We start from the raw sequence: 27,889 nt of genomic DNA on the forward strand, positions 1-27,889 counted from the left end.
AGAAACCTTCACGGGAAGGCAGGCTGCTTTGGACACATCCCGTTCCCGCTCACTTCCCAACCCCTGAGACAAGAGGTTTAACCCGGGGAATTCGGGGAATCTCGTCCCACTCTGCTTTCTGGGGTTGTAATGGAACCACAGCTGAGACTCTCAAGCTGAGTTTTCCGCAAGTTCCAGTGTGGATTGGGAGGGAGATAGCCCTGCCGTGGGAGCTGGTGCTTGGGAGATGGGTGTGGGGTGTTGGAGAAACCTCCACTCTCTGTTTCCTCCTGTCTTAAGTGGAGATGATAATACAGACTTTCCAAGGCTGCCACGGGCAGCACATGGGGCAGTGCGGGAGAGCCTGTAGCCCAGAGGCCAGTGCACAGCTGGTGATGGTGGCTTTGGTGATGGTGGTAGAAACGGTGAGAAATGTTCATGGTGATAGGTGACAGCTAACGATGCTGATGGTGGTGGAGATGGTGATGGTGAGGATGGTGATGATGATGGTGATGATGATGATGGTGATGTTGATGGTGGTGATGATGGTGGTGATGGTGGAGATGGTGATGATGGTGGTGATGATGGTGATGATGATGGTGATGATGATGATGGTGATGTTGATGATGGTGATGGTGGTGATGGTGGAGATGGTGATGATGGTGGAGATGATGAAGGTGAAGGTGGCAGATGGTAATGGGTTACAGTGGTGGGGATGGTGATGGTGGTGGGCAGAATTTCTCAGCGGGCGTTTTCTTTTCCTCTCTGCATTGTCTTCCCTCAAGCAGAGTTGACATTCCTCTCTTGCCTCCCCTTCTCCAGGATGCCTGTGAAGTGTTCACACTCCCTGGCTTCTATTTCAGGATATTGACTGGGTACAGACAGAGAAGCACGTGTTTGAGCAGGCATCCAGCAACCCTTTCCTGGTCGGCTTACACTCCTGCTTCCAGACAACAAGTCGGTAAGAGAAAGGGGGTGCTTCTGGGATTCTGCTGCTTTCTGATCTGAACCGTGTGGAGGCTGTGTTGTCATGAGGTTTCTGCTGTCGTCTGTAGGGTCCTCCTGTTTGCAAGTATGGGAGCTTTTTGGTTCCTCAAACTAGCTTTGTTGTTCTCATTGGCTGGTGTCATATTAAGTAAATTTCATACAGAAGAAGCTAAATTCTTTAATTCTGTTTACAAATTATTTATTGAACGCATCCCACTGATACAAGCATGGGATCAGGTATTGGGATGTCGCTGTGAATGGGAGGCCTGTCTTTGTGCTTATGGATCTCACTGATGAGTGGAATAAATTAATAAATGCTAAACAGCCTCACTTAGAAGCTTTGTACATATTAGAATTCTGCTTTAAAAAGGGTTGGAACTACTGGTCTAGGACGTTCAACGTATACTCGGTTTGGAATTTTTTTGGCCAGATGACTTGAACTCACACAGTTTGTTTACTTGAGAAGTTACTATGTTCTGGGTCGGGGTGCTCAGGGCCCACCCCCAGGTTCGGTGACTTAGGAGAACTTGCAGGACACGGCACATCGTCAAACTCAAGGCTAAGGCTTGCTGCTGTGAAAGGATGTAAAGGGAAACGATGCACGGGGTAAAGTCGGGAGGAAACCAGGCATGAGCCGCCCGGAGTCCCTCCCTGTGGAGTACCACAGGACACCCTGAATTCCTCCACAGGGATTTGTGAAACTCGGGGTTTATTGTGGGCGGGTCACGTAGGCACCTCTACCTAACACGTGCCAAAGTCCCAGACTCCCGGCGAGCAGCAGGTGTTCAGTGTAAACCGTGTTGTTTGTGCAGTGTGATCACGGTGAGGCACGCTTATCGCTTGGGGAAGTTTTATGTCAGCACAGGGAGCCGGTGACCAAGCGAGGGCCCGACTCTGCTAGGGCCCAGCGTGCAGACAAGCCTCTCTGCACGACGGTCTCGGTCCTTCTCTGCTCATTCTCTGCTCGGGGCTTTGTTGTGATCCCAGCAGTGACTCACCCCCCGACACCCCCTGCATCCACCCCCACCTCTCCCCATCTTCAGTCCCCTGTTCCCACCGGAACTGGCGTTGCCCCCTCCCCAGAGCTCAGTGATTCTGCCTCCTGAGTGGGTCTCAGACCCTCCCTTTCCCCCTGAGCCCCGGCTGCAGCCTCCTCGGGGCGTCCGGTCCCTGGGGCGCCAGGCTGTCAGTTCCCCCACGTTGGAACTGAGCCATGTTTGGAGAACACAGATCTGAAGTATCCATCACCTGCTTCAGAGCCCCCCGACCACTTTCCCAGTTGCTTCTGGGAGACAGTCCAGGCTCCTAGGCGTGTGGACGAGGCCCCTGCAACCAGACTGCCCCTGGGTCCCTCTGTCCATCTTTGCTGCCCTGCCTGCCAGGCCCCTTTCCTCGCCTCCTCTTCCCCCGCCCGGGGCTCCGGGAGGGCCCAGCAGTAGTGTCCAGTGCACTTTCCTCACCTCTCTTTGGCTCTGACCAGTCTCTTGGGATTATGGGGCACGCCCGAGGGAGGGTGTCCCCCCAAACCCACGCTTCCTAAACGTATTGTGAAACGAGGCTTGCTGTGTTTTTCAGTTAACTTTACTGTATGAACTTCTAGGGTGTGGATGTACAAGGGTCAGATATTTCAGCCTCACTTCCAGCTCTGTTGCCCGCCGGCTCACGTGTTCCCAGGTGCGTTAAGGTTAGAACTGGAAAAAAAAAATCATCCCGTAGGTGTTTCTGTGTGAGCCCCACGACGCAGGCGCGCACTGTAGCGCCTTTCCAAACTGACGTGAGGAGCTGTGTTCCGGCCTTCACATTCACGGCCGGGAGGCATCTCAGGAATCAGTAGCATCCGTGTCTAGTTCCTTTGCCTCCCCCTTTTATGGAATCCGTCAGTGACGTCTAGAAGCACCTGAGACCTGGTTAGTCAGGATAGGGTGTCTTTCCGGGCTGTTTCCACGTGCCTGCTTTGACGCCGGGTTACGATGTATGCCTGTCCCCCACCACCCATGGTGTGAACTCCCTAAGAGCAGGGCCGGTGGGGGGTGTTTTTGTGCTTCCAGCAGTTGGTTCATACCTGGCACCTCGTAGGCAGTTGTGGTGCTAAAGGATAGTTTTTTTAAGGTACCGTCATGTCCTTGGTACCGATATAAAGTGAGCGTGTGTCAGCGTTTATGTGACTCACTGATTAATGAGGGACTCGTCAGAGGTTACAGCCCGCTCACAGGAGAATTCAAGATCCCGCACACGTCGGGTGACGGGGACCCTGGGACTGGCCGATGCCTGGTGCCGAGCCGGCTGGGAGGCCGGGAGGGGCCCCACCAGGCAGACTTCCTTTGCGAGTCTGTGGATGGCATTGTTGGTACAGAACCCACCCGGTTGGAAAGTGGCTCAGAGACGGAGGGAGACCCCGGAAGCCGTGCCCTGGGAGGGTGGTGCCAGCAGAGCCTGGTTCCTCCAGAGACCCCATCCTCATTTCAGTCTTTCAAAGCCTTTTGTGGTTCTCCTGACAGCGGTACCAGCAGAGGCTTGGAGCCGACAGCTGGGCTTCAAGTGCCAGCCCCCCCTTACTGTCCGGGCGACCTTGCACAGGGCACCCTCTCTGGGCCCCATCTCAGCCCTGGGACAGGGAATGGCAGGGATGCCCACCTCAGGGGCTGGCTGTGGGTCCATCAGTTAAACGTTTACAGCCAGAAAGGCCCCGCTGCCGGGGAACTGTGAATAATGTGAGCTTCGGCTGAAAGGGCCTTTCTTCCTGGGGGCGCTGGGCCTTGGAACAAACAGACGCAACCTCGTGTCTGAGCCCCCGAGGACACAGGAACCAGCAGCTGCCCTGCCCCACGTGGGGCGGCTGTCAGCACCGCGCCCACTGCTGCTGGTGAGTGAGGAGCGTGGCCACTAGGACCCCCGGGCGGACCGGAGACGGGAACTGGGAGGCTGGGTGGGCAGGGTGGCGGCGGGGACGGGCGTGCGGGCCACCTCGACCCTTCCTGTGGGCTCCTCGCCGCGCCGCTGCCCCGAGGGCCTGCCGTGGTGCCAGGAGCCGGCGCAGCCCTTGCAGCGCCACCAAACACAGCGGACACCCGCTCCACTCCGGAGCTGTGCCCGCGGGCCGCCACCAGCAAAAATCTGGTAAATAAGACGCAGTTTCTCACAAGCAGTTATCAGAAGGGGGTCTCTGAATGGGAAGAAAATAAGCATTTCTTTTTTCTCCCCAAATCCAGTAGTGCCATCCGGCTCTGCCGTGTTCCGTGTTCACTCGTGGACGTGGAATCCGGAACGTTACAGTCGTCATTAATGTCGCCACGTGTATACACAGGGTACAGAGCACCACGTGTGTGCAAATGTATGCAGATGGTACAGTGGGGGTTTATTTTTAATTTTTTTATAAATGTATTTATTTATGTATGTGTTTATTTATTTTTGGCTGCTTTGGGTCTTCGTTGCTGCGCCTGGGCTTTCTCTAGTTGTGGCGAGCTGGGGCTACTCTTCGTTGCTGTGCACGGGCTTCTCATTGCGGTGGCTTCTCTTGTTGCGGAGCACGGGCTCCAGGCGTGCGGGCTTCAGTAGTTGTGGCGCATGGGCTCAGTAGTTGTGGCTCGCAGGCTCTAGAGCACAGGCTCAGTAGTTGTGGCGCACGGGCTTAGTTGCTCTGCGGCATGTGGGATCTTCCCGGAACAGGGCTCAAACCCATGACCCCTGCATTGGCAGGTGGATTCCTAACCACTGCGCCACCAGGGAAGTCCCACAGTGGGGTTTTAGTATAAAATAAACATCTGTGTTACGGAAAAACCATCATTCATATCCACACAGCCCATCTTTTCTAAACAACAGCCAAAATTAACTACGAAATGGCCAAAACAGGGGAAACTGCTTCAGTTTAAGCTATCGTGGGGAAAACGGGTGATCGAGAGACGGTAGCTGAAAATCTGTTTCTCCCTCCCCCCAACCCCCCACTTTAGATTGTAGTTTGGGGACCTTTTTCTCGCTTCTGCGTGATCTCAGATCACAGATGAGCAAGCCACCAGTAAAATATTTACAGTCAACCTGCTGTTCTAAAATAAAACCTTTTAACCGTTGGCCCAATTGGTTATCTATGTTCATCTACGGACGCAGATGCTTCTTCCCCTTTAAAGAAGAACAAAGCAGTTGTGCCTTGTTTGCAGCTCCCACTTGGATGCTAAACTCAGTTCTTCCTGGTTCCTGGTGGCTTCGAGATGTGAAACGCCTTGTGTGTTAGGCTTTGTAAATCGCACCTGAGGACTTACCTGCAGCTCTGGAGAGACCTCAGCCTGGATGGGGTCCCGGGGCCCCATACAGGGAGGCTACAGCGTGCACGTGCACCCTGGGAACGCCGTCAGGGTGGGGTGGGGGCAGAGCCCACGAGGGATGGTCACACGGGTGTGTCCCAGGGGAGGCGGCTGTGCCGGGGAAGGATGAGGAAGGGCTTGCCGATGGGACGGCCTCCGAAAGCACCACGATCCTCAGCCGGGGACGCAGGACCTGCTGGGCGAGGAGGCCTGAGGGAGGCCTAGAGGGAGACGAGGACGGTGAGTTCGCCCAATGGCAGGGAGAGTGTGGCAGGACTGACGAACGCTGGGCGCTGCTGGGGCGGCAGGCGGGGTCCGACGTGGAGAGCTGGGGGCGCGGGGCGAGCACGTGTCCAGTGCGGACATGGGGCTGGGAAGCGGGAGCCGAGGGGGAGCCGGGGCCACGTGTGTTGTCACCATGGTGAGAAGCAGGTAGGCCTGCGGTGAGCAGACCCAGGGCCCAGTCTGACCTCCGCCCGCTCCTGATGGAGGGTCAGGGAGATCCGGTTCCCGGGGGCCCTGGTGATGGTCACGGGACACCTGTGACCGCTGCGCGAGGATGCACCCACGGGGCCGTGCACGCGGCAGGAATCATCCGCGACCTTGAGGGGCAGGTGCTCCCTCCTTGGGAACGTGAGTCACTGTACTTTCCAAAGGCAGTAAATTTGTTCCAGTCATAATTTAAACCCAGAATAGAAAGCGCGGCGCTGAGTGACAGTGGGCGTGGGCGGAGCCACGTCAGCCTCTGTTCTCCACCTGGATCCCCTGCATCCCCTAAAATGGTCCAAATGCAGCCCTGACCCCTCAGGCTACCAAGCAGGACCCCTCGGGCTAGACTGCCCGGCACGAGGGCGCACGTGGGGAGAAGGGACCCCCCGTTGGAAGTGAGTCGAGACTCACCGGAACACTCTGGAGGTTTCAGGACCTCGCAGTATTTTTCCATCGTGTGGGGGGACCGCACTCTCTCTGGGAACACTGTGGCAGCCATGTGGATCACCCCACGGCCCCGGACAGTGAGGGACCCTTGGGGCGTGGCCTGTGTCCGCCTAGCCCAGGGGCCTGAGTCCTCCTGCTGCTGTGCCCACACACAGCCTTCACTGAGTGTGGTTCCTTCCTTCTTCCTAATCTGGAGACGACTGGCTGCTTTCAGACCAGGGCCAGTGGGCGGCGGGGCCGTGTTATTGCCGTGTGCGTGGGGACGGACGTGCACGGGCGGGGGACACGCTCTCCATGAGCTGGCGTCCTTGGACCATCCCGTTAGGATGCGGCGACCCCGGTGCCCCATGCAGCCACTGCCTGACTGATATGACGCCCTGTGCAGCTGCATGCCTCCCCTGGACAGGGCCTCGCTAGAGCCGGGAATGGGGGCTCCTTCTGTCGAAGTAACTGTCAGGACCAGACCTGAAATTGTGCTTTTGCCGACTATTAGATGACATCAGAAACCACGTAAAAGGGTAGCTCCTTTTTTTTTAAAGAAAACTTGTCGCAATTTTAAAACGCTGGAAAGTGAAAGGAGGAAGTAACTTCTGTGCACGCTCCCTGGTCTTACCATTGACACGTTTTGCTGCTTGTTTTTCCTTTTTTGCTGTTTATTTCTCCATGTGGACCTTGGAATCAACCTGTCCAGCTCCGGAAGGGAAGACAGGGCATCCTTAGGGTGCAGGCGCTTCCTACTCAGTCACGTGGTTTCCCTTTTCGTCTGCTCTTTCGGGAGATCTTAAAGTTTTTCTTCATGCAGGGTTTTCAGTTCCTCGCTTAATTTTTGTCCTGAGTGTTTCTCTCTTCTGTTTCTACTATAAGTGAGGTCTTTTCTTCCATTGAAGCAACAAGCAACGTAATGTGGTTTCTGCACATTGATTTCGGGCCCTTTGCCTCATGATTCTCTTTCTCCAGTAAATTTCAGGTGGTTTTCTTGCATTTCCGGATGTGCAGTGATAACATCTGCAGACGATGCTGTTACCCTCTCCTTCCCAATTCGTGCCCCTGTTCATTTCTGTCTCTAATGACATCAGCCAGTACCTACCGCATTTGGGGACTGGTGGTGGTGGGCAAACCTGTCCCCTTCCTGACCCCAAGGGAACGCGTCTGGTGTTGGCACTGAGAGCCCAGCGCCAGCTGCTGTGAGCCAGTGGGGTGTCAGGAACGCAGAACCAGACCGCGCTGGCATTCCAGTCAAATGTGTTGGCGTTTGCTACAGCAAGGGGCCCGGGGGCATTGGGGGAGGGAGGGAGCAGCAGGGACCAGGGTCTCCACCTGCGGCCATCGCCCTGGGTTCTGGGTCCACAGGGGCCCCGTCTGACAAGGCTGGAGGCTAAGGAGGTGCTGCCCCTGTCTGGCTTTTGCGAACAGGATCACCCCCTACGGACTCCTGGACCCCATCACCTCATCTCCCCCAGAGCCTCAGAAACGCAGCTCAAAGACTCCCAGACCCAGCAGTGGGGAGGTTACAGACATGCCAATAACCGGCATGGAGTTATAGTTTGTCTGAAGGAAGTTTACACCTCTTTTTATTTTATTGGCAAGAAAGAATATGGAATTTTTCCAAAGGTCTTCTCACCATTTCTGGAGGTGATTGTCATGATTTTTACTCCTCGGGGCCTCCTAAAATGATGAATTGTATCATTATAGCATATTTCCCAGGGTTGAACTCTCCTTGAATTCCTGGGGAAACGCATGCCTGGTCTTAGTGTACAATTCTGTTAATGTGCTTTTGAATTCAGTTTTCTGATCTTATTTAGGAGTTTTTCATTGATGTTGATATTGATGTCTGATCCATCTATAGTTAGTTCCCCTTATACAATCTTTATTAGATTTTTGCATTTTCCTTATTTTTTTACTCTCTGGAACATTCTAAATCTCATTGAAATGATCTCTTGGCAGGATTCCCTGAATCTGCTGGGGCCTAGGGTGTTTCAGAGGGCAGCTTCCCTCTCTCCACCACCCAATTGTGTTTGCTGTAATTTTTATATTTTTTAGGTGTGCCATCCTCATGCTGGTCCTTCTGTAGCTGCTTCGCTGTCTTGGTCTCTCCTGCTTTGCTCGATTTCATCATGAGGCATGACTCCCGAGTTGGGGAAGCGCTAGGGTTCACGTTCCGTGCGTCCTTCACATGTGAGAGCGTGAGCCAGGCTCAGCTAGGTCCCCTTGCCCTCGAACACAGATGGGTGCTTGGTGGTGTGTCCGTCCAGCACTCGTCGTCCATGGGGAGATGGAGACAAGCTGTGCGTCCCCCCGCTCCAGGAGGAGGTTTTTCTGGGCCTGGAGTCGCCAGCTTCCCTTTTCTGTTGGCAGCCGTCCCAGAGCCGTGGGCTCTGCTTTGCACGCGCACCGTGATCGCTGTGAGCATCCTTCCGAGTCAGGGTTTGGGTTCTGACCATGTCTGTCCTGGGGCTCGCCTTGCGTTTCTGATTTGTGTTTTCATTCGGGAATGAGGGTGGTCTCTCCTGAGATGCTCCCTTTGGCCCTCAGCCTCCTTTCCTGTCTGTCGTTCATTGTCAGGAGCCCAGGTGCTTGTCTGCTTCCTCTTTTCCTTTCTTCTGTCCCTGAGCTCCTCTGGGGGGCGGCCACCCCTGCGATGGGGGGTCGGTAACTGGAGGTGGGGCTCCAGACGTGGGTTCTGGATTCATCCAAATCACCCGGTATCAGATCTTATTAGACAGTAACTGTGTGATCCTGGGAAAGTTATTTCACCTCCCAGTGCCTCAGTGTTCCTGTCTGTAAAATAGGGAAACTCCTAGAACCTACTGCACGGTTCTCAGGTTAAGTTTTATACACAGATGTGCTTGGAACAGTGCCTGACGTTTTGTGAGGGCTGTAAAAGCTGCCGTTCTTGTTATTTTTTACACCAGGGGTCGACACTTTTTTTCAAAAGACCAGATAGTAAGTATTTTCACCTTTGAGGGCCACACGGTCTCTGTGACAGCTACTCACTGGGGTTCGGACAGACAAAGACAGTGTTCCGATAAAGCTTTATTGACAGACATGGGTGGGGGGCCAGATGCAGCCAGCTGCTGGTGTCCATGTGGCATTACCTCTTGATCTCAGCACACTGTCCCATGCCATCGGTGTCACCTCTGAGCGAGGTATGGGGCTGGTGTTTTTTTTTACATATGTATATATAAATTTGTTTATTTATTTTTGGCTGCATTGGGTCTTTGTTGCTGCACGTGGGCTTTCTCTAGTTGCAGCGAGCGGGGGCTACTCTTCATTGTGGTGCACGGGCTTCTCATTGCAGTGGCTTCTCTTTTTGCGGAGCACGGGCTCTAGGTGCACGGGCTTCAGTAGTTGTGGCACACAGGCTCAGTAGTTGTGGCACGTGGGCTCAATAGTTGTGGTGCACGCAGCATGTGGGATCTTACTGGACCAGGGCTTGAACCCACGTCCCCTGAATTGGCAGGCGGATTCTTAACCACTGCACCACCAGGGAAGCCCGGGGCTGGTGTTTTATCCCATGGGGGCTGTGGGGAGGTAGGGGCCTGGCCTGACTTATCCCCGAGCTGAGGAGAGCATCTCCCATGCAGACGGGGCCACGGTCCCCTCTTCCCCTGCCCCCCGGCGCCCTCAGCCATCGGACAGGCCCCACATCCCAGGTTTTCCTCAGGTGATGGGGGACAGGCACGTAGGACCGGCCTCTGGCCTCTGCTCCTGCCCTGGTCCCAGCCTGTGAGTTGACTGTGGTGTTTACTCCCCTTTCTGTCTCCAGCTCTTGATGAATCCTGTTTTGCGAGGTTTTACTATATTTTGCACATTTTGTTAAGTACCGAGGAAACGTAAGCTGCTGTCTCGGCCCCAGGGGTGGCTTCTTTCCCATCCTGGCATCACACACGTGCCAACTGTGGCTGCGCCCCAGGGGCTCACGTGCAGGGACGCGGGAGGCCCGACATGGCAGAGCCCCGGGCGTGAAGCCCAGAGACGGCCTTCAGCTGCGCTTGGCCATGGACATCGGGGCGTTTTGTCACAGCAGCCAGCTCGTCTGAGTCACACAAAGCATTGTCATCAGAGCGAATCAGCCCCTGACGGCTCTGGTGGGGTTTTGCTCTAAAGAAATGTTGAAAGTAGTACACCTGAAAGTAACACAACATTGTAAATCCAGTATACTCCTGTAAAAATTAAAAAGGAAAAAGAAAAAGTGAAATGTTGGGAGTAGTATTAAGATTTATTTGTAGAATGAAAAAAATCTTTAGATATACAGTTGCTTTAAGAAAAAAAAACTCCCTGCTCTGTTCTTGTAGCTGATCAGTTTCACAAATTAAATAAATTCCTTGATCAGCAAGTTACCTGAGACCCGGGGCCCCAGGCGACAGCCACAGACCAGCTGAACGTGTCCCCGCGTCCACGCGTAGAGATGTGGCTTCTCTTGAAACTCCCTTGACGGGCTTTCCCCTGGATACAGAAAGGAAACTACCATTGCTTCTTCTTCTCTGGGTTCTTAAATGTCCCCTTAGATTTCTTCTGCTCCCTAAGCCATCGTGTCGGTGTCTGTCTCTAGCATTGGCGTGTTTCTTTCTTTTCTCTGGAATGGCGTTGCTTTCTGTCCCTGTGTGGGCAGCCACATCCGTTTCCTGGGGAGCACCCACGTTGGGGTGAACACACCTCCTGGGGCTGCATGATTCTGGGTCCTGGGGGCAAATACCGTCCTGTGCTTTGATGTCACGGAGTTGTTAGTAAATGCTTTTTTTAAAAACTGTGCGGTCTTAGGCCTCTCAGCAGGGGTCGAGGACCTGCACAGCACTTCCCTCAGGGTAGCTGCCAGGATTAGACGTGCACACGTGTTGGAATAGTGCCCAACGGTCAGCGGGGGCTGTACAGCTGTCGTTTGTCCTTGCTGTCTGTAGCGGGTCGGCAAGCTTTTTCCGTCTCTCACCTCTGTTGTAGTGTGAAAGCAGCCACAGGCAAAATGTGCGTGAGTACAATCTGCCTGCAAAACGGGCGGACCCGTGTCAGGGCCAGGGTTCCTGGACCCTTTCCGAGAGCATCCTTTGGAGGCAGGGGAGCCGCCCCGCCCCCACAGAGGAGCTGGGTTTTCTCCAGGATGACAGGGAAGGCTCTGGCTACCCACCCAGTGGTCAGGCTTTTGTCTCCATTTCTGCTATTTATGTATTTAGGAGTTGTTTCTAGTCTAAATATGTAATCAGAGACTTGGAAGGCGATTTGCAGCTCGTTCACTTGCTCCGTGTTAAAGGACGTCATCACTGAATCAGGGATGCAGACAGGCTGGGGGGCCGGCGGGTTTGCTCCGCTCCCTCTGTGCTCCCAACTCTCCAAAAGCACCCAGAGGAGCCGTTGACCTAAAAATCCACGCGCTGCCCTCAGCAGGGTATTTCTGGAAAATCGTGTGTGAATTTAATTTTGAAAATGGAACCTTATTAAATGCGAGAAGGATCTTATCAGAAAAGAAACCACATGGTAAATGGTAAATTGTTTGGAGACTTGAAGGGCCCTGCCTGCATCCAGAGGACGGATCTGTCAGTCACAGGGATCCTCCCGCCGGAGGCCCCGACCCCGCTGCCCCCAGCCCCCCTCCTGGAGGGCAGCTGGCATCGCCGACTCCCTGTGGCCAGGTCAGCGAGCCTGACCCTCCCCCTTGGGACCTGCTGTTCAGGGAGGGGGAGGGGGGGAGGGGGGGAGGGTCCCACCCACTCCTTCCCCTCCTGGCTGCCCAGCCCACTGGCGATCTTGTGGCCTCTGCCTCAGGCCCTCCTGGCCAGCGCACCTGTGCTCTCACCTGGGCACCTCCTCCCCCTCCGCCTGCCCTTCCCCCCTCCCTGGGGTCCATCCAGACAGCAGCCAGAGGGTCATTCGCATCACCTGGCTTGTGCACCTGCCCTTCTGGCTTCTCCTGCCGAGCCGGGCCCCTTGGCCTACAGGGTGGTCCCTCAGCTCTCTGCCCTCCCCCGTGGCCCCTCCCCGTCCCCCCACCCTCCGGGCTTCTGCTCCCTGGGGAGGCCTTCTGCGGCCACCCAGCCACGTAGTGCCCTCCCTGCCCCAGTGGGCCTCCGGCCACCAGCCCTGCCTTATTTTTACCTTTTTTAACCAAAGGCAGGCCTGGCACCCCTGGGAGAACAAATAACTGCGTTGGATGCAGCGAGTGGTGAACAAGAGTTTCTCTCCTGAGTTTTACTGCATCGGGGTCAGAGCTGAGCGGCTTCCCCCTGACCCCAGAGTGGGGCGGGCAGCCCCGGTCACCGCCTTCCCTGGGCCTCTCAGGAGGGTGACCGGCCAGAGAGGGGGACCCCTGGGGGTCCCGGCCGTGCTTGTGACCCTGGCCTCGCCGCCATGTGTCCCGCAGGTTGTTCCTGGTCATCGAGTACGTCAACGGGGGTGACCTCATGTTCCACATGCAGAGGCAGAGAAAGCTGCCCGAGGAGCACGCCAGGTGGGTGCAGCCGGGGGCGGGGCGGGGAACCTGGGGGGGCGGGGGGGAAGTGGATTTGGGGAAGGGGCACAGGGGGTCACTGCCTCCTGCCAGGGGCCAGGCCAGAGCCGGGAGGGTCCTGGGAGTGGCCGACCGCCCCGGAGCACTGCGTGTGCGACGGCACTGTGCTTTTTCCCTGTTTCTGAAACGGGGTGAACGTCCCGACTATCAGCTTAGCCGCCTGGACGGCAAGGCCGCTCCCCACCATCTGCACGATGTACAGCAGGGGCTTGCCTGGAAGAGGAAGACAATCTCCGTTTCTTTTTAAATGACTCTCAGGGACACTGACCCCATCACCGCCACGCAGCCTTGGCCTCACGGGCGGGTGGGGCGTTTATTTCCACCCCGTACGTAGCTCTTTCCTGTTTTCCATATTTTTCTCTTTTCCTCATTTCCTCACTGGAAAATAATTCCACACGGCATTATGAGTCACCATAGATCCTTTTTGGGGGGAGGCGGGTAATCAGTCAAGAACAGCGAGCCCCACACGCTCATGTCCTCTTTTTCTAATTGTGGTAAAATACACATGAAATTACTGTCTCAGCCATTTGTAAGTGCACAGCTCAGGGGCGTTAAGCACATTCACGGTGTTGTACAGCCATCACCACCGTCATCTCCAGAACTTTCTCATCTTCCCAAACCGACACTCTGGCCCCATGAGACACTCACTGCCCACCCCTCCCCAGCCCCGGCCCCACCCTCCTACTTTCTGTCTCTATGAATCTCCTCCAGGGACGTCACAGAAGCGGGATCATGTAGGATGTGTCCTTTCATGCCTGGCTTATTTCACTCAGCATAGTGGCCTCAAGGTCCACCCACGCTGGAGCAGGTGTCAGAATCTCCTCCCTTTTTAAGGCTGAATATTACTGCCTTGTATGAATGGACCACATTTTGTTTATCCATCATCTGACAATGGACACTTGTGTTGCTTCTGTGTTTTAGCTACGGTGAATAGTGCTGCTGTGAACATGGGGGTACAAATACCCATTCGAGTCCCTGTTTTCAATTCTTTTGGGTATATACGCAGAAGTAGTATTGCTGGGTCACGTGGTAATTCTAATTTTTAATTTTTTTGAGGAACCTCCATACTGTTTTCCACAGCAGCCGCACCATTTTACATTCCCACCAGCAGTGCACAAGGGTTCCAGTTTCTCCACTTCCTCACCAGCGCTTGTTCTTTTCTGTCTGGGGGGTTTGGATAGTGACTGTCCTGGTGGGCGCGAGGTGATGTCTCACGGTGGGTTTGGTTTGCGTCTCCCTGACCACTAGGACGCTGCGTGCCTTGCCCTGTCCTGTCGGCCCACGCGCTCTTCAGCGGAGGATGCGGGACGTCTGTCTGCTTGCGCCCCCGTCCCGGTTCCTGGTTGGGTTCTCTGCTGATGACGGGTCTCACCCCCTCCCCAGGTTCTACGCTGCTGAGATTTGTATCGCGCTCAACTTTCTACACGAGAGAGGGATTATTTATCGGGACCTGAAGCTGGACAACGTTCTCCTCGACGCCGACGGCCACATCAAGCTGACGGACTACGGCATGTGCAAGGTGGGCTCCCGGCCCGCTGCCCCCACCTGCCTCTGGGGGGTCCCGGGCAGCCCAGCGTCTGCTCCGTCTTGTCCTGGCTGCCGGGCTCCGGCCGCCCCCACATCGCCGGTCCTCTGTGGGTTCTCTCACCGGCGGGGGTGTGTCTGGCGGGCCCCTCCCTCCTGGTAACTGGCTTTATCCCTACAGGAAGGCCTGGGCCCCGGTGACACAACGAGCACTTTCTGCGGAACCCCGAACTACATCGCCCCGGAAATCCTGCGGGGAGAGGAGTACGGTGAGCGCGGGCGGGGCACTAGGGCGCTGGGCTCAGAGGAGGCGGGAGAGCATGACCGAAGCCCTGGGAGTTTCCTCTCCCTGGGGACTCGGCCACGGAGCAGAGAGGGAGGTGGGCCTGCCTGGGGCCAACCCTGCCGGGGGTCCCAACCAGGGGCTCCAGGGCCCTGGCCCAGCAGCCGGGGAGAGGGGTCTTCCTAACCAAACTACACTAAAACGCACACCCTTACCTCGTCCCAGCCCCAGGTCACTACCTGGCCTCAGTCCCCAGCTGTTGTCCTCTGTGTCCACCTGAGTGTCCCCTGGCGAGGTCACTGGACAGGATCCCTCCGGTCAAGGAGCCCGAAGGGCTTGGGAAGGAGAAGACAAAGCAAAGACAGAGCCGAGGCGGGTGTCCCGAGTCAGTGGGTGCCGCCCACCGGAGGGGGTTCCCCAGAGCCACTAGAGCCACGCACAGCCCCCGTGGACACTGGAGCTTGTCCACCCCTTCCTTGGGTTCTGCTGTTTTCACATCACAAATATACCGTCAGATATTTCCACACATTTTCCTTGCTGTTAAAAGTGGGGGCGTAGGCAGGGTGGGCAGGTTCTCGCACCCTCAGATACCTGGGCACCCAGGAGGCTGATAGGATTGAAGTCACTTAGTAGCCAGAGAAGGACAGGCGGCAGCTGTGGACCAGAGCAGGGAGTCTAGAGCCTGGCCCGGGACGGGGATCCCGTGTGCAATGGAGGTGGACGGCCCCAGACCCTGGGAGCAGCTGGCCGTCCGTGGACGGCCTTGATGTGAAGACAGCGTTGCAGCTAGTAAGGAGGAGCCGAGCGTCCCGGGACAGTGGACGCAGGGGAGGCCAGGCTGCCTGGGAGACGCCGGGGACACACATCTTCAGCTGTGGGCCAGGAGACGCCCACTGTCACGACTGTCGGCCCGTGACGGGACGGCACAGCCGCAGAGGCCCGGCCTGACAGCCCCGCGCTCCCGCAGGGTTCAGCGTGGACTGGTGGGCCCTGGGCGTGCTGATGTTCGAGATGATGGCTGGCCGCTCCCCCTTCGACATCATCACCGACAACCCCGACATGAACACCGAGGACTACCTTTTCCAAGGTGCGCGGCCCGGGCGTCCCGCTGCCTCCACACCCCGCGGGTTGTCCCCTTTCAGAGGTGCAGGTCCCCAGGCTGGTCCCCGCGGCTGCCACAGACTAGGTGGGGCCGCCTGTCCACGACCGGCTCTCAGGGAGCACAGCCCCCGTGGAACGGGGGCGGACACGGCACTGTCACGCCCACGGGAAAGAGAGTCTGTCCTGATTTAGCCCAAACTCCCTTCCGCCCACGCCAGGTGTGCACATCAGACTCCCGGGCAGGGGCTGTGCTCAGCCCCAGTGCCGCCCCCTTCCAGCCACGGCTCCTCGCCATCTGGGCCCCGGGATGCTGGGGCTCAGGACTGAGGCTGTCCCCACGGTGCCCTCTGGCACCCGTGGACATGGGGACGCAGGGCCAGCTGAGCCACCGTTGGTTCCTATGTGATCGTGAGCACACGTGACCATGGGCACTAGGGCCCTTTGAGGCCTCGAGGCCCTGCTGGGGTGTAAGACGGGGCCCAGGGCACCACGAGCGCCCCGAGCCTCCTGCTCAGAAAGGGTTCCCAGCGCCCTGCAGGCCGCCGGCTCCCTGGCTGCTGGGCAGAGCTGACGTGGCGGGCGGGGGCCGGGCACGGAGAAGGGACTGGCTCTCACCTCCCGGTCCCGGCTGTTGCAGTCATCCTGGAGAAGCCCATCCGGATCCCCCGGTTCCTCTCGGTCAAGGCCTCCCACGTGTTGAAAGGATTTTTAAACAAGGTACGCTCGTGGCCACCGTGGCGGCCGAGCCGGCCATGGCTGCGGCCCTTTCTCAGTTACTGGGGCCACGGCTCCACCAGCTGGTTGGCATTTTTAGTGTCGGGTGTGGGTGTGACTCTCTGCGTCCTTCCTTGAATGTCCTATGGATGCTTGTTCACACTTGACAAAATGTAACGACGAGAAGTGATGCCAAAGAGGAACTTCCCGGAGGAGCTTAACCTGTTGGGAGGAAGCGTTTCTAATGAAGGGAACGTCTGGCCTTCACCTGGGTGCTGGGCCGGTGCGGGGTGGTCTGCTAAAGGTCTCTAAGTCCCGGGGAGGGCAGGCCCGTTCCCCTGCTGGGCACGGGGGAGATCAGGGTCTGCCTTGCTCTGTGCTGACTTGTCCTCATTTGAACTCTGACCCCCAGGACCCTAAGGAGAGGCTCGGCTGCCGGCCGCAAACTGGATTTTCCGACATCAAGTCTCACGCTTTCTTCCGTAGCATAGACTGGGACCTGGTAAAGCAGCACGGAATCTGATAAGGCCCCCCGCCCCGTGTGGTGGGCGGCCCTGGAGGGGGGCGGGATGGATGGAAACGGGCGGGGAGCCATCTGGAAACTCACATGAAGAACAAGGAGGGGGCCTGACAAGCCCCTGGGGGGTGGGGGGCTGCTTCTTGAAGGGCCTGGGAGCAGCCTTGCCTGGGCGGCCATGCCATGCCGGGGGTCCCGTGGCGGGGTGCCCGGTCTGTGACCGCTGCCGTCCGCCTGAGTTGATTCAGCTCCCGGACGTTTCCACTTGGCCGGCTAGCTAGTTCCAATAGGACATCCCGGTGCACCGTGGCCTCTCCCCCCTGCAGTGGACCTTGACCCACCCAGTCCTCGGGGACTCAACCTCCAGGGTCTGGACCTTCTCCCACCCCCACTGCGGCCACCTGGGTCTGAGCCACCCTCATCCGGGCTGGTCCCCTGCTTCCCGCCTGGCCCCTAGCAGCAGCGGCCTCCCCCACTGGGGCTTCGTGATGCCCTCGACGCCCCGACATAGCAGGTCCGCTCCTGTCTTTGCACAGCTGTGCCCCTCCCCGACCTCCACCCCTCCCTCACCTCTTTCAGGCCTTGTGATTGCAGTGTGTACACGGGTGTGCAGACACATGCACGCACACAAACACTGGTGACCCCGCTCTGCCTGTGGGTCGGCCCGTTCCCTCTGCTCCTGCACCCCTGGGTGACAGAGACAGGCGTTCCTCTGCCCAGTGGCCTGGCCATGGATGCTGCTGGGGCCCCGGCAGGTGTACTGGCCGCAGCCCTGACACTTGGGCGTTACTGGGAAGGATTCGTCTATTTCTGTGACATCCTCATTTCATGCACCAACTTCGCCAGCAGAACCTGTGCTCATCCCTCCCACGTCCCCACAACTTATGGAATGTGTTTCAACATTCCAGGCCCAGTTTGTTTCTCTTGTTATAACTGGAGTTCCTCATGGCTCTGGGCCTCACAGTGCAAAGGGAGTGGGAGCTGAGGTGGGCTGGGGGCTTATTTTTGACTCGGCTGTCGCTCTCTCCCCACACGGAGCCTTGGGACAGTTCCACATCTTGGACGGGGTCCCGTGGAGGCCCCACTAAGGTGGAGGTTTCCAGGCTCAGCGCTCACTCAGACCCTCCAAGGGAAGGGGGCAGCCAGTCCCGAAAGGCTTGGGTCATCCTTTTCCTGAATCAAGCTGCTCCGGGCCTCGAGAGCTGAGGGGTCCGGGCTGGAGGGCTGGCTGCCGGCTCACACGTGGCTGGCGTGGGCGCGAGCAGACCCCACGGGGCAAGGACCTTATCTCTCACTTACGGCTCGATCTGAGTTCTTAGGAGCACGCCTGGCCCAGCACAAGTGCGCAGCACACACCTGGGCGGGGGGTGGGAGGGTGGGTTATGTCACCGAGTGAGTGAACGTGGGGGCCACTCCATCCTCGCCGTCCTCCATCCTCACTGTGAGCGGTGCGGCGCTGAGTTGCTCCGCCCCAGCGCACGACTCGCCCTCTCCAGGCATGAGCGTGTCTCATCCTCCTAAATGTCGAGTAGGAAGCAGAGTCTGGGTCCTGAGACACCCCATTTCCCGCCTGACAAGCGTTTTACTGCTGTGCATCCCTTTGGGATTAGAAATACATAGAGGGCTTCCCTGGTGGCGCAGTGGTTAAGAATCCGCCTGCCAATGCAGGGGACACGGGTTTCAGCCCTGGTCCGGGAAGATCCCACGTGCTGCGGAGCAACTAAGCCCGTGCGCCACAACTACTGAGCCTGCGCTCTAGAGTCCGCGAGCCACGACTACTGAGCCCACGTGCCATGACTACTGAAGCCTGTGCTCCGCAGCAAGAGAAGTCACCGCAATGAGAAGCCTGCACACCGCCAACGAGGCGTAGCCCCCACTCGCCACAACTAGAGAAAGCCCTTGCACGGCAACGAAGACCCAATGCAGCCAAAAATAAACATATATAAAAAAGAAAACATAGAAATGGCCACTTAAGGCTTTTTTGGGAGAAGGGGTTCCAGTGTGGGCAGGGGTGTCCCTGCCAGGTCCCAGCTCCTTTATGACCTGGGTTCCCAGATTAAGAAAGGAAGAAACTTCCCAAACCAGCCTCCTTTGGTTTAAGTGGTGGGGCTGCCGAGGGGGGGTGCAGACCCCAGATGGCGTGGGGTCTCGCGTGGGTGGTCGGACCTTGCGCTGCATCCCAGGTACGTCCTGTGCGGCCTGCGCTGCTGGCATTTTTCAGCTCAAGTAGGGTTTTTATGACTTTGGAAAATTTTCCTGCTGGACTTTGTTTTAAGAGAAAAATAATCGGTCTTTAAACATGAGGCATATTTAAAGGCGGTCTCTTCCTGTTCAATTCCGTGGTTTGTGTTTGTGCAAACACCAAGCGGGCGCTGAGCCGGCGCGCGTGGGTCTGACCGCGTGTCTTCTTGCAGCTGGGGAAGAAGCAGGCCCTGCCGCCCTTCCAGCCGCAGATAACGGACGACTACGGCCTGGACAACTTCGACACGCAGTTCACCAGCGAGCCGGTGCAGCTGACCCCAGACGACGAGTAAGACCTGCCGGACGGGCGGGGCATCCTGAGCTGCGGGGGCGTGGACGGGCGGGGGGTGGGGTCTCGCGTGGGGGGCGGGGTGCTGTGGGCAAGGGGGAGGAGTCCCATGTGGGAGTCAGGGGCGGGGCGTCCTGAGCTGCGGGGGCGTGGACTGCGGCGGGGGGGGGGGGCTCGCGTGGGGGCGGGGCGTTCCGAGCTGCGGGCCGGGACGGGGGCGGGGTCTCGCGCGGGCCCGTCGAGCCTGCCCTGTCCGGTGCCCGCAGGGACGTCCTCAAGAGGATCGACCAGTCGGAGTTTGAAGGGTTTGAATACACCCACCCGCTGCTGCTGTCCGCCGAGGAGTCCGCGTGAGGCGCCGCGTTCTCGTCGTGGACGCGGGCAGAGGGTGCGGGCCTGTCCCCGACCACCGCGCATGCATGCCGGGCTGGGCGCCGGGGCCCGGGCAGAACAGCCCCTCCATCCGGCCCGCGGCCGCCTGCACCGGAGGAACTTGCTTCTTGTGCCTGCGCCGCGGAGGCCGCGGTGCCCGTGTCCGAGGGAGAAAGTGTCCCCGACTTCGAAGGTGCACACTTTCCACAGAAACAGAACTGACCTGCTCCGCCGGGAGAGTTAGCCTGTAACGTCCTGAGGAATAAAGTGTCCCGATGATGTTGAAGCTTCCCTCTGATGCCTTTTTTTCGCGGGTGGCACCCGCCCGGTGTCGCAGGCACGGCCCCACCCGGAGGAGGCGCGGGCCGGGGACGGGAGCGTAAGTGCCTGCGGGGATCCACTGCAATGGAGCATTTTTACAAATTCGGAACATTTTCTAAATCCTGGTAAGTTCCTGTTGTTAATATTTAACAAGTATTTTCATACCGAGCATGTCAGTAGCCCCTGTGGTCTGACGCCCAGGTCCCCCGTTCACCAGGTGGGCACCGCTGGTCCCGACCCAGGCATTAGACTGACCAGGAAAATTGGATCATAGAGGTTCTAAAACACGGCTCACCAAAGCACCCGTAGACCAAAAAACAAAAAAAAGAAAATTGAAACTAAATCCGCACAAAATATATTTCTGGAAACACTAAGCAGTGCCTACATGATGTCTCGTGTTATGTATCAGATTTTTGGAAAATATTTTTATCAGGAATAATGACGCTCAGAATTAGAAATTTTAAGAACATATATGTATGATGGGTCCTAGCCTTAAAGTGAAACAATAAATCTAGAATACCCTCACACATGCATCTCTGGGCACGGCTCACCCCCTACTTCCCATAATCTGCAAAGGGGGCACGTGTCACTCGGCCACCCTCTTAAGTGAAAAGCCAAACCCAAGGTTTTCTAGAAAGAGGTAAATCATGTGGGTTTGTAAGTCCCTGACATGTCAGGTGTAGCTCAGGGACAGGCAGAGTGTGTGTGTGGTGGGGGGGAGGCAGGGGCCTTGCCCACCCTCGGGGACAGCAGTCCCCGGATGTCCCACATCGCCACAAACCCCTAGGCCTTGCTTCTCTCCATGTGTCTGCGGCCTTGGGCAGATCACGGTAAGAAAAGGATAACAGAGAAGCCGCTGCCTCACCGCGACCCTCCGCAGACACGCCAGCCTCCCTAGGCCCCTGGCCCCGGTGGCAGTGTCCGTGGAACGTGGAGACTTGTTCCAACCAGCCCCCCAGTTGTGACCAGAAGGACCCACCTCCAGAGACGGAAATGAGGGACCACGGAGCAGAGTCAGAGCTGCCTGGGCCTGAGGGCGTGGCAGCCCCGCGGTGATGTCGTCCTGGAGCCGCATGTGAGGGCTGCGAGGTCGCCTGGGGAGGGAGACCCCGCTGTGCCCAGGACAGGGTCACAGACGGCCTCAGGAGCCCCCTTCCTCCCAACAGGGGTCGCGTGCTGCATCGGGTATGGTGACATCTTTGCTCAGACAGCACAGGGGCCACGGATCTGTTGAAACTTAAGGCATTTACATCAAGGTTGCGGTGTTGCCAAATAGCTTCCCGGTCACCAGTGCGGCTGCTCGTGTACCAGACGTGTGCGTGACCTGTGCTCCTGGTGAGGGGAGGTTTTGTGCACAGTCACTTGTTTTTATAAATTAAAGAAGGTGAAGGATGTGCTGAGGTGGGGTTTGGAAACAAATCGTTAACATTTTCCCGCGGCTCCAGTCACGATACGGTGTGTCCTTTTGATACGGTTCTTGGAAACTGGTGCCGTCAGAACTGTAAAGAGGTAAACGCGTCCCTGTGGTTTTGTACAGTGAATGGCGGAGCACGTGGCCTTGGCTTTCCTTCTGCAGAGGGGGTGCCCACCAAGGCCACACCCGCTCGTGTCTTGCACATTATTAAAGACGTTAATGACAATGCGTGCTGTTGTCATTTTCATTAAAAGTAGGTGTCTCCAGGAGCAAAGGCTTCTGAAGCCATCTTTTAAAGACATTTTATTTTTCAGAGCAGTTTTAGGTTCGCAGCAAAAGTGAGGGTAAGGTACAGAGAGTTCCCATGTGCCCCCCCCCCCGCCTCCCTCTCCCAGCATCCCTGTAGAGGGTGCATTTGCTACAAAAGAAGAACCTGCTCTGCTGCATCAGCTGGCAGTGTCGCCTGGGAGCGGTACATTCTGTGGGTTTGGACCCAGGCTTGATACGTGTATTGCGTATCCACCCTTGTAGTTCAGAGTATTTTCCTGCCCTAACAATCCTCTGTGCTCTGCCTATTTATGCCCCCTCCCCATTAACCCCTGGTGACCACTGATCTTTTTACCGTCTCCATGGCTTTTGCCTGTCCTAGAATGTCCTAGAGTTGGAATCACACAACGTGTAGCCTTTTCACATTGGTGTCTTTCACTGAGAAATGTGCACTGAACCTTCCTCTGTGTCTTTTCATGGCTCGTCTGAAGCCATTTTTGAAAGGAAAATACCAACTTCTGGGAGTTAACCTTTGACTTCCGCATCCTACCCCCCGCCCCCCGCCAGTGCTGCCGCCGCCGTGGCTGTGCTGGAGACGAGGCTCTTCCAGGACCTGTGGGCCAACAGCACCGGAAGGAAAACTACCTGCACACGCTCTCTGGCCCTGCTTCCCACGGGCACTGAGAGCCTGAACAAGACACAGCTCACACAGGATGTCGGCAGGCGGGCCTGGTCCCTCCCCGTGAACTCACGACTTGAGGGGAGCTGCTCTGAACCCCTGCGGGTGATGACAGGCACCAGCGACAGTGTCTTCCCTGCTGGCAGTAACCTGCAGCTGCGGAAGGAGCAGGTTCCCCAGGGGGGTTCAAACACTGTCGTGAAATGTGAGCCGAGTCCGAGGGGTGAGCAAAAGTTCTGTTCTTGTGCCAACTCAGGTACAAATAGCCAAACTGCTGGTGACTGTCTCTGTCACCTGCCTGGGGCTGCTGTCTGCTAAGCGGTGGCACTGTCTCTGTCACCTGCCTGGGGCTGCTGTCTGCCGAGCGGTGGCACTGTCTCTGTCACCTGCCTGGGGCTGCTGTCTGCCGAGCGGTGGCACTGTCTCTGTCACCTGCCTGGGGCTGCTGTCTGCTGAGCGGTGGCACTGTCTCTGTCACCTGCCTGGGGCTGCTGTCTGCCGAGTGGCCCTGTCCACTTCAGTCATCACGCTGCTCGGCATCAGCCAAAAAGGAAAAAGGACCCAGTGTTCTGGCCTCAACACAAAGAGATGGGACGTGAACACCTCCCACTGACGCGCTTTAATATACAGCTTTGGGGGTGCAGAGCAGAGGGGAGGCGGCCCAGCCGGTGGAGGGGAAGCGTGGGCCTCGCTGCTCACCACACCGCGTCGTCCGCGCTCTCCGCCAGGCACCGGGCCAGGTGGCTGTCAACGTCCAGCTGGGTCAGCCTGCGAGGAGAGGGTGACGGGCAGTGAGGGCGCCCCGGCCGGAGCACGCAGCACCCGCCTTCACGCCCTTCCTGGGTGCTCACCACGCACCAAAGCACAGCCGGAGAGAAACCGGGGACGGTGCCCTAGGCTGGCAGAGCTAAGGAGGGGCCCCCCCCAACCAGAAAGGGCCTTTCCAAATCCTGCTCCTGGGCCCAAGGTCCTCAGGGCACCCAGAAGGCTTGTTGGATGCCCGTTCCCAGGCTCACCCGGCACCTGCGTCTGAGACTGAGGGGCACCCTGTGTCGGAAAGCCCCGAGTAAAGGGCGTGGGCAAGACACGGGGCCCCCCCAGGTGGAGGGCGGGGTCCCCACCCCCCATGGCGGGGGCTCTGTCTCATCAGTCAGACAAACCCACCAGGTGTGTCCACACCGACAAATGCCCCATGCGTCCCTTCCCTCCTTCGAAAACCACCCGCTTGGCAACCAGAAAAGGCGTGAGCGCTGGTGCCCAGGAGGGCGGTCACTACGAAGGTGGGTATGCACCTCAGACCTGAGAATTTGTCTTCTTCACTCAAGGACTCGGCCCCTCTGGGGAAGAGGACTTAGCGGGGCTCCGAGGCCCACGGGTCAGCCCCTCGGTATTGGGTGGGGGAGGGGAGAGTGGACGCGGGTCACAGCGGGCACCTCCCATCCCTGAACTCGTCTGATGCCATCACGGAGGAAAGGCCGGGAGTGACCCTACCTCGCGTGCTGGTGGCCTGTGGACGGTCAGCTCGCAGCCACGGTGCCCAGAGGGCGGCAGAGCCGGGCGTTCAGCAGACCAAGCTGGTCACCTGGCCAGAGTGGACAGGCCCTTCCCTGCACCACTACGTCCCGGCGCCGAGCCCGAAACGACCTCCTTCCAGCGCGTGGCTCGGCGAGCCCGAGGGCCACGGCCTCTCCCCCGATGCACGCCCATGGCGGCCTCTGCTGCTCGCGGGAGCCCCTGCCATCGGGTGGCCTTCTGCCCCCTCCTGGGGATTTGAGGCCCCCGGTCAGTGCCTCCTCGAGTGCCTAGAGGCCCCTCGGCCCGTCCTGGGAAGCAGCCCCTCCAGGTGCCTTCTCCGAGGCCACCAAAAGACCCTAAGATCTGGACCAGGTCACCTCGTCTGGGGGCTGCCCGGCACTGTGCCTCGTGGGGGGGGGCACGGTCTGGGATTCCCTCACACCCCCCAACAGGAGCCTCGTGGCGGGTCCACCTTGCACACTGAGCTTCCGCCTCTGTCTCCCACTCGTGCCCGGTGCGTGGACGGGAGGCCCAGCACAGGAGGGGACTCTGCTCCAACCCTCCAGGGGCCTCGGAGCGCGTGAGACCCCACGGGCTGGCCTGGGTCCCATCACGAGGACACAGTGCCTGTCTGGTTTCCCGTCCTCACGTCAGGGGGCAGGTGGGAGCCAATCTCCCGAACCAGCCCCGAGCTCACGGACCCGGAGGGGCTTTCACACACACGCGGTACACGACGGCCCTCAGGTCAGAGAAGCAGCTCAGAGGACAAACGGTTCTGAGTGACCCGGAAAGCACGAGGCTCCGAGAAAGACGAGCACCATCTCACTGCTGCCCGATGTGCCCAGGCCGCCCGCACCTCCTGCGGACCAGCAGCCCACCCCTCTGCTCGGAGGCGTGGCAGGGCTTCCATCTCTGCCCAAAAACAGTCCCCAAAATCACTGAAAGCAGGCGTGTTTCTAGGGACAGTCCCGTTTCTGCCCCCTAACGGCCTGACCTGTCCCCTTGCCCGAGGGGCAGGGGGGCAGGGGGAGCTTTCCACTGTCACCCTGCAGGCTCGGGGTGTGGCCCGGCAAGGGCCCGCTCTCTCCTTCTTAATCAAAGGGAAGAACGTGCTAGAAGCATTCCAGACACGCGGAGACCTGGACCCAACTGCGCTGACACCTACTCTGCAATCCCGAGGCACTCTGCCCAGCCTCAATCTAACTGCTTAAAGAGCTCAGACTGGAACTTTCTTTCTAACATATCTAGGAGTCCTTTTTTTAGACTGTGAAGAAAAACAAGTAATCCAAAAACAAAAGCCACCCCTAGACCAGGCCGGAGGTGCTGGGCTGCACATCTGCTGCCAAGAAGACGAATTTCTCTCCAGGGCTCCGACGGTACTTCCGTCCCTGGGTTTCCTTCGACGGGCAGGAGTCAAGAGGGCTTCGTATTTTAAAAAGCGCTCATGGCTTCATCAGGACTGGTGGGGCGGGGGGGGGGGGGGGGGGACTTCCCTGGTGGCGCAGTGGTTAAGAATCCTCCTTCCAACGCTAGGGACACGGGTTCGAGCCCTGGTCGGGGAACTACGATCCCACATGCCGCCGGGCAACTGAGCCCATGCGCTGCAAAGAAAAATCCCATGTGCCGCAACTAAGACCCGACGCGGCCAAATATAAATAAATAAATGTTTAAAAAAAAAAAGCAAACTGGTGAGGGAGCTGGTGTCTGCAGCCCACAACTGTTCTGAAGCATCAGTACAGGCAAGAGGCATGTCTGGTGAGACACTGGGTCTGGGAAAAATTCTCCAGCGCTACGAGGAGCACGGGCATCTCAGCGCGGCTGCCACACCCGCTGCACCCCCCGCCATGCCAGACCTGTGCCGGCTGGGGGGCCTCGCCCACAGGCCCCCCTGGGGACAGCCACCTCCTCGCCCTCACTCCCCCCACCCCGAGCCGTCCAGGCCCCCAAAGGCTTGGCTCCAGTGAAGTGTCGCCACTGAAGGAGCCTGGATATTTGACTGCAGACCTGTGCGGTTTTGTGCCGCACATTTTGATCGCTGGTTTGATGACTTTTGTCTGTCACCAGCTGCTAGTTCTACAAGCCACTCCCTTCACTCCCCTCAGGGCTGGTTTTACTTCTGGAAAACCAGAGACAAAGCACATAACTGAACCCACTCTCCAGGCCACAGGACACGCAGAGCACGTCCAGCTACCGAAACCGGCCATCCACCCCCTTCATCCGACCAAGCTCCTTCCCGCCGTCCTGACCCCCATGACCCCCACACCTGTGTCCTCGGCTTTGTGACACGTGGTCCACAAGCTGGGCAGCTGGGACTTCTTAGCAAAGTCCAATTCCATCACCCTTACTTTTAAAAAGGTATAAAAATATACGTTGGACTTTTAAAAAGAAAAAAGCATCTCTGGACACAGAAATGAAGTCTTGTTTTTAAAACTGGCAATCCACCCACGGGGGAAGGTGCCCGAGGGGCTGTAACAGAAAACTGCTCAGTGACCCACAGCCTGGACTGGCTCTGGAGGCAGTCCACCCGGGGATGCCAGTCGCCACCCGGTTCCCGGATGTCAGGGTGGACCCGGTTAGAGCCAGAGCCTCCCTGCCCTCGTGCTGCAGAGTCCCAGGGGCCCCGTCCAGGAGACTGCAGCCTGTCAGCAGGGCCCCAGGCCGGTGGACCAGCAAGTACACCCCCAGACCTGCACCCCTGTGCCCTCCGGCTGATCAGCACCGTCTCTGGGCTTTGCCAACTTTTTCTGCATGAAATATCACTTTAGAAGGCCAAAGTCGAGCTCAGTTACCCCAGCTTTCTGAAACTGCCTGTGGTTTCCAAACAGGGAAGGGGGCACCGGGTGGCAGCAGAGGGGAGGGAAGGCCCAGGGGGGCCACTCACCTGGGGGCGAAGTCGGCCTGGCACATGGGGCAGCTCTGCAGTGTCGGCGACCCCTCCACGGACGGCTGCTCCTCGGCGCTGGAGGTCCCGCGGGGCTCGGGCGCGGAGTGTCGTTGGGGGGACCAGGCGGAGGACCCCGTGCGCCCCAGGGCCTCGCGGAGCACCCGGTCGGAGTGGCTCGGGTCCCCGCCTCGCCGCGGGGCCGGCGGGAAGGGCGTCCAGGAGAAGGTCTCTGTTCCCACGGTGAAGCTTTCCGGGGGCGCCCGCTCAGGGCTGCGCCTGGGCTCCTACAAAACGGGGTCGTCGGACCGCGCCCGCCCCGCCCCGCTCCAGCCCGAGACCCGGGGCCACGCGGGGACCACTGCACACGCACCTGGCCGGGGAACGCGGGCAGCGGCGGCGGCTCGCCGTCCACGTTCAGGTCCGCACTCGCGGCGCGCAGCACCTCAGCCCACGGCCGCGCACACTCGCCGCCGTCCGGAGGGGAACCGGGGGGGTTGCTCGGGGACCTGGGGCGGCGGGGCGGTGAGAACTCAGCCGGGGGGGAGGGCACAAGAGGGAGGACTCAGCGTGGGGGGACAGGTGTGCAGCTCGGCGTGGGGAGGTGAGAATTCCGCGGGGGGGGGGGGTCGAGCGGGAAGAGCTGGGGGGGCGGGACAGGACCGAGGCGGGCTCGGGGAAGCACGTGGGGACGTGACCACCCGGCCACTGCTCGGCCGGGGACACTAGGCTCCCCATTCCCCCCGCTGCCCCCAGCCCCCGGCCTCACCCGACCCCCGAGGGCGGCCTCCGGCGGCTCAGGCTCAGCCGCGACCTCCGCGCCGCCTCCATCTGCCCGGAGCCAGCGCGTCCGGCGGAAATGAGCGGCTCGCGCGCCGGACCCCGCCCCCAGCACAGACCCCGCCCCCGGCACAGACCCCGCCCCGGGCACTCCCGGCGCGCCGGGACGGAACCCAACCCAGGACCCCCTCCTCAATCCCCGCGCGGCCAGACGTGAGCTGTGGACCCCAACTCCCACCCCCACGTGGGCGCTTGACCGGATCCTGGGGACCCCACGACCTGCTCCGCAGGCCAT

The 27,889-nt window shown here is 58.6% G+C and overlaps 2 protein-coding genes across 5 annotated transcripts in view; one reads left to right on the top strand and one right to left on the bottom strand.

Annotated features, from left to right (window-relative positions):
• PRKCZ (protein kinase C zeta) overlaps nt 1-20,028 on the top strand; it is a 99,819-nt gene extending 79,791 nt beyond the window's left edge. The window contains exons 10-18 of one of the 2 annotated variants that reach the window (XM_036865144.1): nt 843-940; nt 12,550-12,636; nt 14,080-14,215; nt 14,402-14,489; nt 15,471-15,590; nt 16,242-16,321; nt 16,731-16,820; nt 19,250-19,365; nt 19,632-20,023. In XM_036865144.1, coding sequence (XP_036721039.1) covers nt 843-940; nt 12,550-12,636; nt 14,080-14,215; nt 14,402-14,489; nt 15,471-15,590; nt 16,242-16,321; nt 16,731-16,820; nt 19,250-19,365; nt 19,632-19,719 — 903 coding nt within the window. In that variant the 3' untranslated portion in view covers nt 19,720-20,023. Of the gene's footprint in view, nt 1-842; nt 941-12,549; nt 12,637-14,079; nt 14,216-14,401; nt 14,490-15,470; nt 15,591-16,241; nt 16,322-16,730; nt 16,821-19,249; nt 19,366-19,631 lie in introns of both variants that reach the window. The other variant, XM_036865153.1, reaches the window with a different exon arrangement.
• A 1,766-nt stretch (nt 20,029-21,794) lies between these two features.
• Nucleotides 21,795-27,673, bottom strand: FAAP20 (FA core complex associated protein 20). Of its 3 annotated transcripts, none has more exons than XR_005021453.1 (5): nt 27,584-27,673; nt 27,188-27,323; nt 26,815-27,101; nt 22,759-23,186; nt 21,795-22,712 (listed from the first exon to the last, which is right to left on the bottom strand). XR_005021453.1 is itself a non-coding variant. In XM_036865169.1 (4 exons), the coding sequence occupies exons 1-4, from the start codon at nt 27,643-27,645 to the stop codon at nt 23,114-23,116; spliced, it is 558 nt and encodes a 185-aa protein (XP_036721064.1). In that variant the 5' UTR covers nt 27,646-27,673; the 3' UTR covers nt 21,795-23,113. The 3 variants fall into 3 exon arrangements, 1 of the variants encoding a protein (XP_036721064.1); XR_005021455.1 differs by having other exon boundaries at nt 21,796-22,712; nt 22,897-23,186; XM_036865169.1 differs by having other exon boundaries at nt 21,795-23,186.
• Between the last annotated feature and the right edge of the window lie 216 nt (nt 27,674-27,889).

Source organism: Balaenoptera musculus, chromosome 1 (genome assembly GCF_009873245.2).
Source record: "Balaenoptera musculus isolate JJ_BM4_2016_0621 chromosome 1, mBalMus1.pri.v3, whole genome shotgun sequence".
Taxonomy (NCBI): domain Eukaryota; kingdom Metazoa; phylum Chordata; class Mammalia; order Artiodactyla; family Balaenopteridae; genus Balaenoptera; species Balaenoptera musculus.

Excerpts from the sequence above, each read along its gene's own strand:
- FAAP20 (XM_036865169.1), bottom strand. The coding sequence starts at position 27,645 with ATGGAGGCGGCGCGGAGGTCGCGGCTGAGCCTGAGCCGCCGGAGGCCG. Across the intron at positions 27,324-27,583 it reads AGGCCGCCCTCGGGGGTCGG|GTCCCCGAGCAACCCCCCCG; the intron begins GTGAGGCCGGGG and ends CCGCCGCCCCAG. Across the intron at positions 23,187-26,814 it reads CAGGCCGACTTCGCCCCCAG|GCTGACCCAGCTGGACGTTG; the intron begins GTGAGTGGCCCC and ends CTCTCCTCGCAG.